Source organism: Erpetoichthys calabaricus, chromosome 6, assembly GCF_900747795.2.
Source record: "Erpetoichthys calabaricus chromosome 6, fErpCal1.3, whole genome shotgun sequence".
In the NCBI taxonomy this organism is placed as follows: Eukaryota; Metazoa; Chordata; class Cladistia; order Polypteriformes; family Polypteridae; genus Erpetoichthys; species Erpetoichthys calabaricus.
In genome coordinates this window covers 193,402,506-193,418,926 of record NC_041399.2, presented here as the reverse complement: position 1 = coordinate 193,418,926, position 16,421 = coordinate 193,402,506, and the positions used below count along the sequence as shown (strand labels likewise).

At 44.3% G+C, this 16,421-nt stretch overlaps 1 protein-coding gene across 4 annotated transcripts in view; it reads left to right on the top strand.

Moving 5' to 3' along the window:
• LOC114653740 (polymeric immunoglobulin receptor-like) overlaps window positions 1-16,421 on the top strand; it is a 49,942-nt gene that overhangs the window by 9,540 nt on the left and 23,981 nt on the right. For all 4 annotated transcript variants that reach the window (XM_028804228.2, XM_028804230.2, XM_028804229.2 and 1 more), the window contains exons 2-3: window positions 658-981; window positions 13,117-13,434. In XM_028804228.2, the coding sequence (XP_028660061.1) occupies window positions 658-981; window positions 13,117-13,434 (642 nt within the window). The remainder of the gene's footprint in view (window positions 1-657; window positions 982-13,116; window positions 13,435-16,421) is intronic.

Here is a 16,421-nt window from a genome sequence, read left to right as displayed (position 1 = left end):
CAGCTTTGTGCCACGGTGCTTCGCATACTTAAGCCAAACAGCCCTATTGATTTGTTTGCTTTTCTCTCTATCTCTGTGACAGTCACTGCTCCTGACACGCACTCCTTTGAAGAGGAAGATATGTTTGCATTCTTTTAATTGTGAGACGGAACTGTCATCTCTGTCTTGTCATGGAGCACAGTTTAAACTTTTGAAAAAGAGACAAATGTTTGTTTGCAGTGTTTGAATAACGTTCCTGTCTCTCTACAAGTGTTTCTGCGCAAATCTGTGACCCAAGCATGACAATATAAAAATAACCATATAAACATATGATTTCTACTTCGCGGATTTTCTTATTTCGCGGGTGGCTCTGGAACGCAACCCCCGCGATGGAGGAGGGATTACTGTATTCTGATTTTCCTTCTACAGTCCTAAAAACTTGCAAATGAAGTTAACTGGTTTTTCCAAATTGGCCCTGTGGGGGTCCAGGTGTGTCTGTTCTGCTGTGGTCTGGCATCCTGATCAGGACTATCTTATATCACGCATGCAGTGCTGTTGGATCAATTCTGATTGCCTGCAGCCTTAATATGGTTTAAGCAGATATAAGAATAAAATGTTATATAGGTTGTGTGGTCACATCTCTTTTAAAGAAACCATTGTTTTTTGTTCTTTTGTTAGGTGTCATCAGTCTGACTACAGAAGATAACGTGTTTGCCTGGGAAGATGGCACACTGACAATCCCATGTCACTATAATAAGATGAAATATAAATCCCATGTAAAATATTTGTGTAAGGGCTATAACTGGAATACCTGCTCAATTGTAGCACAGACTGATAATCAAAGTACTGAGTCCAAAATAAGAATACATGATGACAAAGAAAAAGGAATTTTCACCGTCACACTGAACAGACTGAAGACTCAAGACACAGACTCGTATTACTGTGGCATTGAAATTTATGGACCAGACGAAGGAGCGTATCTGCATCTAAAAGTCACTCCTGGTAGGATTTTACATTCTTTTCATTCAGTGAGTGTAACTGTTAAGCAACTTGACTATGCAAGAGAAGGGACTGCAGCTTTTTTATACTGAGCCCATTCTGACACTTTTTATGATGTTTATTTATCATTTAATAGATAGGCTCAGGATACATTAGGTTTGGAAGATGCATGAATGGTTTGTAAGTGTGAGTAGTGCAGACCTAGTGGTCAACATTGTTCCCTTACATACAAGTAAAAATGTCATGTGACAGTACTAATACTAATATAATATCTCCAGGGACCTGAGTTTGATTCCTGCCATTACCTGTGCACAGTTTATTCTTTCTTTCTTTAGCAGCAGATAGTTGTGTGTGTTTGACTGAATGGCAACTCAAAAGAGCAGGTGTGAATGTATGCATGACATTAACCCATGGATTGGTGTCTCTTCCAGTGCTCATATTATAATGATATGGCTCTAAAATATATGGATCAATACAAAGTGAGTTGAACGGAGGAGCCCATCAGGGTCACACACTTTCATCATTATAATATGTTGTAGCCTTAGTGACATTTCATCTGTGTATACCGGACTCTAGACATCTAATGCACACTTAGTGGGCTACCAGGAGATTTTCTTACAACTTAAAAATTTTTTTATTGCTAGTAATTTATAGAATTATTTGGAAATTCTCATAGGATAACACAATGATTTGTTATATACCTATTTATTTTCCATGATCTCCATCAACTTAAACAGCGTTGCAACAGTGACAAACAGAGGCAGGGATCCCATTCTTGTAGAGGTCTGAATCCCACATTTGCAGCTGATTCTTCACTTCTGCAATAACATTTTCCCAAAGATGGCATCTTTGAACCTTTGGGTGAATGTTCATCACTGTTTCTTTCTCAACAATACAACTATAGTCAATACAGCACAGCAAATTATGAAATTTACTTTTAAATTTGAGTTTTAAATATGCAATAGATAGGTGTGTAATGGTAACAGCTCCAAGATGGTATTATTGTTTTATATATTATGGTCGTTGGAAGGAACTGCAGGTCCACAAGTTGAATTAACTGAAATTAACTTAACTGAAAGGAAAGTTCAAAGAAAAAAGTGCACTTGATGGTCTCAAGCAAGTGAAAAATCAGGGGCCTTGTGTGAGGAACCTTTCTTGGCTGCTAAAGCTTCTGAAAGCCTAGGTGGCAAGGAGCTCAGGCCTGCAGTACGTTCTCTTAACAATGGACGCCTCCTCACAGGATCCACAGGATATGTAGTGGCAGGACTTGAAGGGGGCGGAGTCAGTTGCCCTCACTTGGCAATTTCCCAGCACTGTGGAGGCAAAAAAAGAGAATAAGGTTAGTGTCCGAGCCCCCCTCTCGACCCGGGGTGGAAGTACATACCGCAGAAGACCCCAGAGAATAATCCACTGTCATGCATATTTGACAATATGAAAATGCTGCATATGTGATGTGGCCGAATTTAAATCTTGTTTCGTGTCACCAACTGTTTATTCATCTCTACATTGTCTTTACCCACTTTTGCAGTTTGGGGTTGAGAGTGTTGGGGACTACACACAAATGTGGACATACATACACACACACTTATAAACATACATGTATTTTCAAATTGATTTGGGGGGATCCCTGAGTCTATGCCAGCAGCATAAGGCTCAGTATAGGAGCCAGCCTTGTTTAAAGGTGACCTATTTTATCTCTGGAAATGTGTTTTTATTCCATATATAGAGCAGATTCATACATGTTGTAGAGGGGCGAGGGATGGCACAAGAGAGAGATGAAAATTAGTTGGGGTGCCAAATGAACAAAATCCCATTTACTGTAATTTGGTGGCACTTTATAAAGCAGCTCTTTTTAACAAAAATAAGCACTCGCTGGCACTGCAAAGGGCAGCAAGTTGTCGATGTTTATAAATGCCTGAAGCGTCTGGGTGACCTTCCTTGTGGCTAGTCAGGTCCATTTTGAGATGCCTCTTCCTGGAAGAGTCTCTCCATTATACCAGCTGGACTGGAAGGGATGGGGCTTGTTTGCGCCATTGCCCCCAAGGGGTAGGTTCTCAAGGCAGTGAGGATAAAGGGAGACAAGACTGTTAACGACAGCACCCCCTCTAGTCCCGGGGTGGTACTACATTCCTTAGGTCAGCACTGAAGGTGATCCTCAGGTGCTCATGTGTGACAGTATTTACTTTTGTCATCAGATATACTGTTTTAGGGAATTTGTTAAATTGTTTTTAGTAAACTGTGATATGATACTTACTATAGATCTCTTGCAGTTTGAATTCTTTAATTATCAGCGCGTCATGTTCTTCGCAGTCTGTTTAAAGCGACATGTGCTTAACCTGATGAATTGTGATTTAGACCATAGGGTTTTACTGCTGTCTGACCTTAAACTTTGTGAATGGTGTTTCTGAAAAGTGGTGCTCAGACAACCAGAAACACAAAAGATTTGAATAAGACTTCAATCCCAGCCATGTCTTGTTATTTCGGTAAAGACTTTTACACTCAAGATATAAAAGAAATAAGCTACAAAGAAAGGAAAGTAATGCCCTTGCTTTCTCTGTTTGGCTAAGATGGGTGTTCAGGAGCACAGGGAACTTGCAAAGTCTTCCTATACAATAACCACACTAAATGTACAAATCTGAGGTCATGTTCATGCATAATCTCTCCGGTGATCAATTTCAGTTTATTTTACTTTACGTCAGCAGTCTTCTAAATCTGTTTTGCAGTGCATTATAGCCCACTCGATTAGGTGAGAGTAAGCAGAACATGCAGGCATAAGGTTACAGCTTCCTTTTGGTAGTTGGGAGAAGCTGAGCGAAATCACACTTTATTTATGGCCAATACTATTTAAGTACTATCTTTAAAAGATTTTGAAAGGCAGACATTTTTGCATAGCTTATTTTTTTTTGTTTACAGTGATCCCCTGCTATATCGCGGTTCAGCTATCGCGCCCCCGCTACATCGTGGATTTATTAATACTATTATTATTACTAGGGGGCAGAGCCCCTTCTCGCTTCGCTCGCCCTCCCCCGGGTTTGGTTTACCAGGTAAACAATTTAAAGAGATTGTTATTTTCATGGGAATTGTTACATATGCCACCCTGCCCAGGATTGGTTCCCTGCCTTGTGCCCTGTGTTGTCTGGGATTGGCTCCAGCAGACCCCCGTGACCCTGTGTTCGGATTCAGCGGGTTGGAAAATGGATGGATGGATGGATGGATGTTACATATGCATTTTTCATTTTTACTTTAAAACTTTTGTAAAAACAATATTTGTCCTTTATTTCCTGCCCTGGGCATGGTTAAATCTCTTTCTCGCGGGAGTTATAACCAGCTTGCGTTGTGAAGGGGGTGTCTGAACGCATGCTAAATACAGTGCATCCGGAAAGTATTCACAGCACATCACTTTTTCCACATTTTGTTATGTTACAGCCTTATTCCAAAATGGATTCAATTCATTTTTTTCCTCAGAATTCTGCACACAACACCCCATAATGACAACGTGAAAAAAGTTTACTTGAGGCTTTTGCAAATTTATTAAAAATAAAAAAACAGAAATCACATGTACATAAGTATTCACAGCCTTTGCTCAATACTTTGTCGATGCACCTTTGGCAGCAATTACAGCCTCAAGTCTTTTTGAATATGATGCCACAAGCTTGGCACACCTATCCTTGGCCAGTTTCGCCCATTCCTCTTTGCAGCACCTCTCAAGCTCCATCTGATTGGATGGGAAGCGTCGGTGCACAGCCATTTTAAGATCTCTCCAGAGATGTTCAATCGGATTCAAGTCTGGGCTCTGGCTGGGCCACTCAAGGACATTCACAGAGTTGTCCTGAAGCCACTCCTTTGATATCTTGGCTGTGTGCTTAGGGTCGTTGTCCTGCTGAAAGATGAACCGTCGCCCCAGTCTGAGGTCAAGAGCGCTCTGGAGCAGGTTTTCATCCAGGATGTCTCTGTACATTGCTGCAGTCATCTTTCCCTTTATCCTGACTAATCTCCCAGTTCCTGCTGCTGCAAAACATCCCCACAGCATGATGCTGCCACCACCATGTTTCACTGTAGGGATGGTATTGGCCTGGTGATGAGCGGTGCCTGGTTTCCTCCAAACGTGACACCTGGCATTCACACCAAAGAGTTCAATCTTTGTCTCATGAGACCAGAGAATTTTCTTTCTCATGGTCTGAGAGTCCTTCAGGTGTCTTTTGGCAAACTCCAGGTGGGCTGCCATGTGCCTTTTACTAAGGAGTGGCTTCAGTCTGGCCACTCTACCATACAGGCCTGATTGGTGGCTTGCTGCAGAGATGGTTGTCCTTCTGGAAGGTTCTCCTCTCTCCACAGAGGACCTCTGGAGCTCTGACAGAGTGACCATCGGGTTCTTGGTCACCTCCCTGACTAAGGCCCTTCTCGTCCCGATCGCTCAGTTTAGATGGCCGGCCAGCTCTAGGAAGAGTCCTGGTGGTTTCGAACTTCTTCCACTTACGGATGATGGAGGCCACTGTGCTCATTGGGACTTTCAAAGCAGCAGACATTTTTCTGTAACCTTCCTCAGATCTGTACCTCGAGACAATCCTGTCTCAGAGGTCTACAGACAATTCCTTTGACTTCATGCTTGGTTTGTGCTCTGACATGAACTGTCAACTGTGGGACCTTATATAGACAGGTGTGTGCCTTTCCAAATCATGTCCAATCAACTGAATTTACCACAGGTGGACTCCAATTAAGCTGCAGAAACATCTCAAGGATGATCAGGGGAAACAGGATGCACCTGAGCTCAATTTTGCGCTTCATGGTAAAGGCTGTGAATACTTATGTACATGTGCTTTCACAATTTTTTTATTTTTAATAAATTTGCAAATACCTCAAGTAAACTTTTTTCATGTTGTCATTATGGGATGTTGTGTGTAGAATTCTGAGGGAAAAAATGAATTTAATCCATTTTGGAATAAGGCTCTAACATAACAAAATGTGGAAAAAGTGATGCGCTGTGAATATTTTCCGGATGCACTGTAGATGCGATTGGTTCAGCTGCTGGCCAGCTGTGTGTTGTGCTTGTCACGCTTTGCATCAGTCACTTAAAAGCCTGTACAGCAGTGCCCTTTTGCCGCTTCGCATCTCTGCCGCTCGCTTTGTGAAGAGGGGAGCAGAACGCAAGCTAAACAGAAGTGGACAGATCTTCTACTGTCTGCTTCTACCAAGATGCCTGTCCTGCTTGTTGCTCTACGCGTTCTGAAGGAGGAGGGCTGAACACACGCTAAGGAGAAGTGCTCGGATCTTCTGCTGGGTTTCTGCAGCTGCTGCTGGCAAGCTGCGTGTTCTGCTTCTCACCAAAAGCATTCCAACAACTGCTAGGTTAGATGTCAGTAAACTTGTTTTAAATTGTTTGTAAGTAGGGCGTGTCATCAAAGTGTCTGTCCAAGATGATCTGGTCTCGATCCCTTTGTTCAAACTCAAATAATTAAGGACCTGACTGTACGTACTGTAACTACTTAGATAGCATGCTTTATCTCTATGGACTGTGCAGTGTATTCCACACAAGATGTTTTATAAAGTGCTGGTATACTAAACGTGTAGCTCTACAAATAGTGACAGAGGTCCACTTGTGTAGTCCCCCAATTCTCACCTCACGCACTTGCTGCCTGCCACATTGTTTTGTCTTGGTAGAGCAATATTTTACTCTACTTTCCCCTTTTGCATTATTAATATGTAGCCTTTGTCAGAATGCCTCAAATCCCACAGACTTACCACTGTTTATAAGGTATTATTGTATATAACTTCTCCCCACGTTCCCTTCTACATCTATAACCTCAGGCAATTAGGTTTAGTAAAAGATAAGCAGGAGTTAAGTTACATATAAAATAATGTATTATTGATAATATTCATAAATAATAACAATATGCAAAGTACATTTGAATATTGGCAACCATACAATCTGATAAATGGTGATGTGTAGTTGCAGGCAGCACACAGACTTGTTAGTTATTTAAAATGTCTCTAGTTAAGGCATCATTTTGTGGTCCGCTTTCTTCAGAACAGGCCGCATGCCTGTCTCAATATGGCTGCCGAGCTGTGCTCTTCATTGTGTTGTCCTTGTCAGTTCAAGCATCAGTTTGGTAAGAGAGAGAGTGAGGTTAAGCAAGCAAATTTATAGATTCTCTGTCCAACCCCTAGAGCCAATAGGACGTCATGGTACTTAAAGGCTTCTGATACAAGCCAGTTCCAAACAGCCATACTTCAATGGAGGAATAGAGCACCCTCACACCTGCCACCCCCCAAAACCATTTGCTGAGCTAAACTTTGGCAGTTAGGCAGCCTGGCTTTCCTATGGGGGTTGAAAGACTTCAGAGAAACATTAGCCAAACTTGTTTAAGGCACATCCCCCCCAACTCCGTTGTAAAATTCAAAGAGACCCATTCCTAAAAGGCAGGGGTAAACATGAATGCTTCTTACTAATGTAACACTAATATTACATTGCTTTGCCTAAATTACAAATTAAGACATACAAAATATTTATCAACTTGTATGCAAAATCTCACATCACAACACACATACAAAAATAATTTTCTCAATTGACAGATAAAAGCCATTAAACATATTAACTTACATGGGGCAGGACAACCATTAGTGCTCAAAAGGTTAGTAAAATGATATTGAATGTTTAAAAAAGTCTTTCTATTGACTTTCTGTGATTTATCTAGTCATATTACAGGTTTATCTACAGTTAAAATGAATTAGACTCACATTCAGAACACCTTCCCTAATATGTTTATAAAGATTTTTCTGGGTTTAACTCAGTTTCTAATCTTGAAGGTTTTCAGCACACATTTTCTGAATCTGCTTTTACCAGCACAATATTATTGAGAGTGGAATGCGATCTTGACTCTCCTTGGAATGACACAGAATGACACAAATCACTCCTGACACTCTTCTCCACCCATTCCACCCTGCCTGCACTCCCTTCTTCTCCTCTCTTCCACAATCCCCGTTACTCTGTACTGTTGATCCCAAGTATTTAAACTCATCCACCTTCATCAGCTCTATTCCCTGCATCCTTACCATTCCACTGACCTCCCTCTCATTTACACACATGTATTCTGTCTTGTTCCTACTGACCTTCATTCCTCTCCTCCCTAGAGCATATCTCCACCTCTCCAGGGTCTCCTCAACCTGCTCCCTACTACAGATCACAATGTCATCAGCAAATATCATAGTCCACGGGGACTCCTGTCTAATCTCGTCTGTCAACCTGTCCATCACCATTGCAAATAAGAAAGGGCTCAGAGCTATAACCCGCTATATCCTAACTACAGGGTCATGGGGGTCTGCTGGAGCCAATCCCAGCCAACACAGGGCGCAAGGCAGGAAACAAACCCCGGGCAGGGCACCAGCCCACCACAGGACACACACACACACACACACAACAAACACACACTAGGGACAATTTAGAATCGCCAATGCACCTAACCTGCATGTCTTTGGACCGTGGGAGGAAATTGGAGCACCCAGAGGAAACCCACGCAGACACGGGGAGAACATGCAAACTCCACACAGGGAGGACTCGGGAAGTGAACCCGAGTCTCCTAACTGCGAGGCAGTAGCGCTACCACTGCGCCACCGCTACACAAGAATGAGAAAAGTTAAACAGAGGCCTTACAGAGTTTTAAGTCAGTATTCAGACCTGTGATTTTCACGCAATTTGTTATGCTGTAACCTTAAGCTAAAATCACTTAAATTCCTTTTTTTTAGATATTCCAGCTTTTATTTTTTAATAAATTTGCAAATATTCCTGAAATCCTGCTTTCACTTTGTCATTCTAAAGTGTTGTTTTGTAAGGGAATAAATGCATGTAAATGATTTTAGCAAAAGGCTGCAACATACAGTAACAAAAAGTGTCTGAAAAGTGTAAAGGTCCGAATGCTTTCTGAAGGCACTCTAGCTAACTACAAAGACTCCCTACCTGCTCAAAACCTTCACCAACATATGATATAATTCTTATGTTGTTGGTGCTGAAAGTGGAATGATCTTTCTAATTTACTGTAATAGTAAATAGGAACGCATTTTCATTTTTGGTATCTCATTTATTCATTCATTTCTTATCTACTTATATAAGAAATTGTACTATACAAATAAAATTTAAAAAAATGACAGTGATAATCCATCTGTAGTTCATGTTTAAAATATATTAACCAATTTAACAAATGCATAGTTAATCTAAACAAACCTCCTATGAAGAAAAACAATTTTGGACGGCGTTTTCCCTTGCCCAGACGCGGGTCACCGGGGCCCCACTCTGTAGCCAGGCCTGGAGGTGGGGCTCGATGGCGAGTGCCTGGTGGCCGGGCCTGCACCCATGGAGCTCGGCCGGGCACAGCCCGAAGAGGCAACGTGGGTCCCCCTTCCCATGGGCTCACCACCTATGGGAGGGGCCAAGGAGGTCGGGTGCAGTGTGAGTTGGGTGGTGGCCGAAGGTGGGGACCTTGGCGGTCCGATCCTCGGCTACAGAAGCTGGCTCTTGGGACGTGGAATGTCACCTCTCTGAAGGGGAAGGAGCCTGAGCTAGTGCGCGAAGTTGAGAGGTTCCGGCTAGATATAGTCGGACTCACCTCGACGCACAGCTTGGACTCTGGAACCAATCTCCTTGACTCTGTACCACTCTGGAGTTGCCCCCTGGTGAGAGGCGCCGAGCGGGTGTGGGTATACTTATTGCCCCCCGACTTGGAGCCTGTACATTGGGGTTTACCCCGGTGGACGAGAGGGTAGCCTCCCTTCGCCTTCGGGTGGGGGGACGGGTCCTAACTGTTGTTTGTGCGTATGCACCGAACAGCAGCTCGGAGTACCCACCCTTTTTGGAGTCCCTGGAGGGGGTGCTAGAGGGCATACCTTCTGGGGACTCCCTCGTTCTGCTGGGAGACTTCAATGCTCACGTGGGCAATGACAGTGAGACCTGGAAGGGCGTGATTGGGAGGAATGGCCCCCCCGATCTGAACCCGAGCGGTGTTTTGTTATTGGACTTTTGTGCTCGTCACGGATTGTCCATAACGAACACCATGTTCAAGCATAGGGGTGTTCATATGTGCACTTGGCACCAGGACACCCTAGGCCTGAGTTCGATGATCGACTTTGTGGTCGTGTCGTCGGACTTGCGCCCACATGTCTTGGACACTCAGGTGAAGAGAGGGGCGGAGCTGTCAACTGATCACCACCTGGTGGTGAGTTGGCTTCGATGGTGGGGGAGGATGCCGGTCAGGCGTGGTAGGCCCAAACGTGTTGTGAGGGTCTGCTGGGAACGTCTGGCAGAGCCCCCTGTCAGAAGTAGCTTCAACTCCCACCTCCGGCAGAACTTCGACCACATCCCGAGGGAGGTGGGGGACATTGAGTCCGAATGGGCCGTGTTCCGTGCCTCCATTGTTGAGGCAGCTGACTGGAGCTGTGGCTGTAAGGTGGTCAGTGCCTGTCGTGGCGGCAATCCCCGAACCCGTTGGTGGACACCGGTGGTGAAGGATGCCGTCAAGCTGAAGAAGGAGTCCTACAGGACCCTTTTGTCCTGTGGGACCCTGGAAGCAGCTGATAGGTACCGGCAGGCCAAGCGGAATGCGGCTTTGGTGGTTGCTGAGGCAAAAACTCGGGCGTGGGAGGAGTTTGGGGAGGCCATGGAGAACGACTTTCGGACGGCTTCGAGGAGATTCTGGTCCACCATCCGGCGTATCAGGAAGGGGAAGCAGTGCAGTGTCAACACTGTATATGGTGGGGATGGTGCGCTGCTGACCTCGACTCGGGACGTTGTGGGTCGGTGGGGGGAGTACTTCGAAGACCTCCTCAATCCCATTAACACGCCTTCCAATGAGGAAGCAGAGCCTGGGGACTCAGGGGTGGGCTCCCCCATCTCTGGGACTGAGGTCACCGAGGTGGTCAAAAAACTCCTTGGTGGCAGGGCCCCGGGGGTGGATGAGATACGCCCGGAGTTCCTCAAGGCTCTGGATGTTGTAGGACTGTCTTGGTTGACACGCCTCTGCAACATCGCATGAACATCAGGGACAGTGCCTCTGGATTGGCAGACCGGGGTGGTGGTCCCCCTCTTTAAGAAGGGGGATCGGAGGGTGTGTTCCAACTACAGAGGGATCACACTCCTCAGCCTCCCTGGAAAAGTCTATTCAGGGGTCCTGGAGAGGAGGGTCCATCGGATAGTTGAGCCTCGGATTCAGGAGGAACAGTGTGGTTTTCGTCCTGGTCGCGGAACAGTGGACCAGCTCTGTACCCTTAGCAGGGTCCTGGAGGGTGCATGGGAGTTTGCCCAACCAGTCTACATGTGTTTTGTGGACTTGGAAAAGGCATTCGACCGTGTCCCTCGGGGAATCCTGTGGGGGGTACTCCGAGAGTATGGGGTACCGGCCCCCCTGATAAGGGCTGTTCGGTCCCTGTACGATCGGTGCCAGAGCTTGGTCCGCATTGCCGGCAGTAAGTCGAACCCATTTCCAGTGAGAGTTGGACTCCGCCAGGGCTGCCCTTTGTCACCGATTCTGTTCATAACTTTTATGGACAGAATTTCTAGGCGCAGCCAGGGCGTTGAGGGGGTCCGGTTTGGTGGGCTCAGGATTGGGTCACTGCTTTTTGCAGATGATGTTGTCCTGTTTGCTTCATCAGGCCGTGATCTTCAGCTCTCTCTGGATCGGTTCGCAGCTGAGTGTGAAGCGGCTGGGATGAGAATCAGCACCTCCAAATCCGAGACCATGGTCCTCAGCCGGAAAAGGGTAGAGTGCCCTCTCAGGGTTGGTAGCGAGATCCTGCCCCAAGTGGAGGAGTTCAAGTATCTCGGGGTCTTGTTCACGAGTGAGGGAAGAATGGAGCGTGAGATAGACAGGCGGATCGGTGCGGCATCCGCAGTAATGCGGGCGCTGCATCGGTCTGTCGTGGTGAAAAAGGAGCTGAACCGCAAGGCGAAGCTCTCAATTTACCAGTCGATCTATGTTCCTACCCTCACCTATGGTCATGAGCTATGGGTAGTGACCGAAAGAACGAGATCGCGAATACAAGCGGCTGAAATGAGTTTCCTCCGCAGGGTGTCTGGGCTTTCCCTTAAAGATAGGGTGAGAAGCTCAGTCATCCGGGAGGGGCTCAGAGTAGAGCCGCTGCTCCTCCGCATCGAGAGGAGTCAGATGAGGTGGCTCGGGCATCTGATCAGGATGCCTCCTGGACGGCTCCCTGGTGAGGTGTTCCGGGCACGTCTAACCGGGAGGAGGCCCCGGGGAAGACCCAGGACACGCTGGAGGGACTATGTCTCTCGACTGGCCTGGGAACGCCTTGGGATTCTCCCGGAAGAGCTAGAAGAAGTGGCCAGGGAGAGGGAAGTCTGGGCATCTCTGCTCAAGCTGCTGCCCCCGCGACCCGACCTCGGATAAGCGGGAGACGATGGATGGATGGATGGATGGATAGTTAATCTATTAGTATGAATATATACCAAATAGAAGCCATTTTCTTTCCAACTGGCATTTACTCTTTGTTGGGTGTATTCACACCACCTTTGAGATCTTTTTTGTAATGCATGTAGTAAAACAAATGCATTATATTCTTCATTCCAACAGATGACGCATCACCGTATAACCGAGACAACATACAAACTGACATTAAAATGTAAAGGAAAATTTAAGTTGGAAGAAAAATATACAGGAATAATAAATTGAGTACTAATCCCATTTGAGTCCATTAAACATTGTGATGATCAGCCCTCTTTTGAAATGAGGAGTTAAAGATATAGTCAAGAGTCAAAACCAGGAAAGCAGTTCTAATGTGTGTCTAAGCCAAATCGCTAAACCCAAGACAAAGTCAGAAAACAAAGTGTGATATTCGCTTCCTTAGAAAGTACAAGCCCAGTATAGGGTTTGAGATGTACAGTATGTGCAATCATGGATGAACATCGATGAAGAATGTACATGTTGAGAATGGGGCCCTTGAGTGCACCTATCATGAGTGACGTTATAGGCATTGCAGACTGTAGTTACTTTCTGCTGAATTCATTGGAATTAGCCAACACTGTGTGCTTAGATTTAAATACTAGACCAATAAGTCCTTGATACAGTAAGTCAAAAAATTAGTTGTTCTGTCCATACTCAGAATACTACTAAAGAAGTCTCTGTGCTTTATATGCAGCTCCTAGTCTCCTTTGGAAAAACATTGGAATCATCATTCAAGAAGGAGAAGAGGTCAGTGTCCATTGTCCTTACTCTAGTACCTTCCAAGAGTATGAGAAACGATGGTGTAAAGGAGCAGAATTGGATTCCTGTAAGACGCTGGCACAGTCTGACATTCCGAATCTTGGAAAAAACGTTACTCTCATCGATAATCAGAAGCAGATGGTCTTCACCGTGAACATCAGCCACCTGGAGACGAATGACAGTGGCCCTTACTGGTGTGTATTTAGCAGGAATGGAGTTACTTTTGGATCTCCTCTAGAGCTGAACATTAATGGTGAGTTATGTTATGTTGGTTTTGGTGTTAGTGTTTTCGTAATAATGTGGGAGATTCCTGATTTTTCCTTAATGATGATATCATTTAAACCTGTACATTAAATCTACAGTATATAGAGAAATTGTAAGCTTGTATTTGTCTGTTTGTTTGTTCAGTAGTTAAGTAAAAATGGCTCAACCTCCATCCATCATCTAACCCGCTATATCCTAACTACAGGGGTCTGCTGGAGCCAATCCCAGCCAACACAGGGCGCGAGGCAGGAAACAAACCCCGGGCAGGGTGCCAGCCCACCGCAGGGTACACACTCAAGAGACAATTTAGAATCGCCAATGCACCTAACCTGCATGTCTTTGGACTGTGGGAGGAAACGCATGCAGACACGGAGAGAACATGCAAACTCCACGCAGGGAGGACCCGGGAAGCAAACCTGGGTCTCCTAACTGCGAGGCAGCAGTGCTACCCACTGCACCACCATGCTGCCATGGCTCAACCTGTTTTCAAAAAAATTTGCACATAAATTGCTGTTGCTACCTTTTAAAATTTAGGCTTTATGGTGTATACTGAGAAGAGGTTGTAATAATAATAATAATACATTTTATTTATATAGCACCTTTCCCATGCTCAAGGCACTTCACAGAGTTTAAGCAAGAACGTCAGGGTATATAGTATAGAGCATTGTCCTAAACCAGATAAATAAATAGAGAAGAGTAAGATAGTAAATTCAGAGAAAAGCCTAACAGACAACATAATTGATGGTCTAAATGCATTACCGTGCATTACCTTGCTGGATTACAACTTTTCTCTGAGTATGTCAGTTTGTCCCATCGTGGATTGTTTAGCCATTTTGTATTTCCAAAAAACAGCTTTTCCCTGTTGATTTTCACTTAGAACCTTTTCTAAGAAATAAATACAGTATACTGTATGTATCCAAAGTGGGTGTGTACTGTGTGGTCAAACCTTTAAGGAGCAGTGTTCTTTTCTTTCAACCCCTTATAAAATTAACCTGTTCAACCCCAAAATGCCCTTTTTAGAGAGTTTCTCAGTTGCAAATTAACATTTGAAGGTTAGCATCAATTTTGTGAAACTGTACGAGAAAGAAAACAACGCTGTTTTGCTCACTACTACTTATTATTTTGTGATATTACATCATACACTTGTTTATAAAATGATTGATGGATAGATTTACATTTACATCATTTAGCAGACGCTCTTATCCAGAGCGACTTACAACAGTGTTTGTTAGTTTTTTTTCGCATACCCCTTGGGGTCAGAGCGCAGGGTCAGCCATTGTACAGCACCCCCTGGAGCAATTACAGGTGAGGGGCCTTGCTCAAGGGCCCAGCAGAGTAGGATCTCTTTTGGCACTGACGGGGATTCGAACCGGCAACCTTCGGGATACCAGCACAGATCCTTAGCCTCAGAGCCACCACTCCGCCCCCATATAGATACTATATATAATCAGCGGAGTGAGATATAGTCCACCAGACAAGGTCCGTATTGGCCAGCTCTGTGTTGGTGTAGGAATTCCATTGTACAGTGTGTAGGAATTCCATTGTACAGTGTACACCTGACAAGAAATGTGAAATAAACTTGATGGCACCACATTTTTTGTCAAAGAAAAACCTTACATTTTTGAGAAAGCCAACCCCATTGTAGACCTGCATATCAGTAATAAGTGCTATAGAGTTAAGCCACAGTGCAACAGAATGAAACACAATTTTTCAGAACATGCCAAGTCGCTGTTCAGAATATGGTAGAAAGAGAACAACTGAGGATGGCAGATATTTATTCAAGTCCGTTTCATAATGAGATGTTTATAATTTTAGGCTTTGATGCCACTACAGTCTCGTTGGCAATTTTAAATCAATGTTGAATGAATCAGCTTGGAGTGATGCTGGTGATCTCTCTTGTAATAATACAGGGACCTCCAGAAATGTGTGTGAACCACAATCCTGCATCCCCCCTATAGTTGATCTTGCACAGTCCATGGATTATTCAGCAAGTAATTCAACAAGCCATCCAGTTTATTAGTTTGGTATTAAACGTGTGCCTTTTGAAACCTCTCTAAACCAGGAAATACTGCAAAGGAGCATTTATGGTTCCATCCCCGCAATTATGGTATCCAGTCATACAAAAAAAGAGAACAAAGTCAGAGTGAAAAATTAATAGAGAGGTATTGTAGATGACGGATGGAACACTTGCATTTTATCCAGAATTGACAAAAAGGTCAACATTTACAAAACACAGTAACATTTGCATTCTTACCTTACCCCATTCCACAAATATACCTGTGCAAGGACGGGTACTTCGACTATTAATATACAGTATATTTTAAAAGTTTTTCTGCTTCACTCATAAAGCACTAGTGGAAGTGGGTTTACCTGATGGTGGATCTGACGAGACTGCCAGTGGAGCTAGAACATAGCAAAGACCTCTATGTTAATAAATTGAGCTGAATTGGTTAGTAAACCTCAAAAGCCTGAAGTTGGTTTGACAAAGGCAACTGCAGGGAAAGTCATTAGGTAGAGTGAAGGTTTTCTCTGTTCCACTAGCCACTTGTGTATGAACCACACCATTCCTGCAATATTTTTTTAGTAATTGTATTAAAATCAATCACTGGTTATATGAATGAATGCCAGGGTCGTGAAGAAGCACTCAGTTTTAGTCTGCTCTTGTTTTCAGAGTGAGGTGGAAAGAGGATTATAAACTAAATAATGGTGTAGCTGCACAATAAGCACAAGAGGAGTCACACCACCCAATGGTGTGGACAGATTTACAGTGTACACTCCCTCACAATCTTAAAAATGAAGGCGCCAGAGTGGTTCTTCAGAGCAGTGCCATAGAACCACTGATTTGGTTCCCAAAAGACCCATCCACATGATGGTTCCAGAAAGAACCTTTATTTATTTACATTCATTATAGGCTCCATATGGTGAATAAACATGATGTGATAAGACAGCCCCCGGGCACAGACAGACAGACACAGA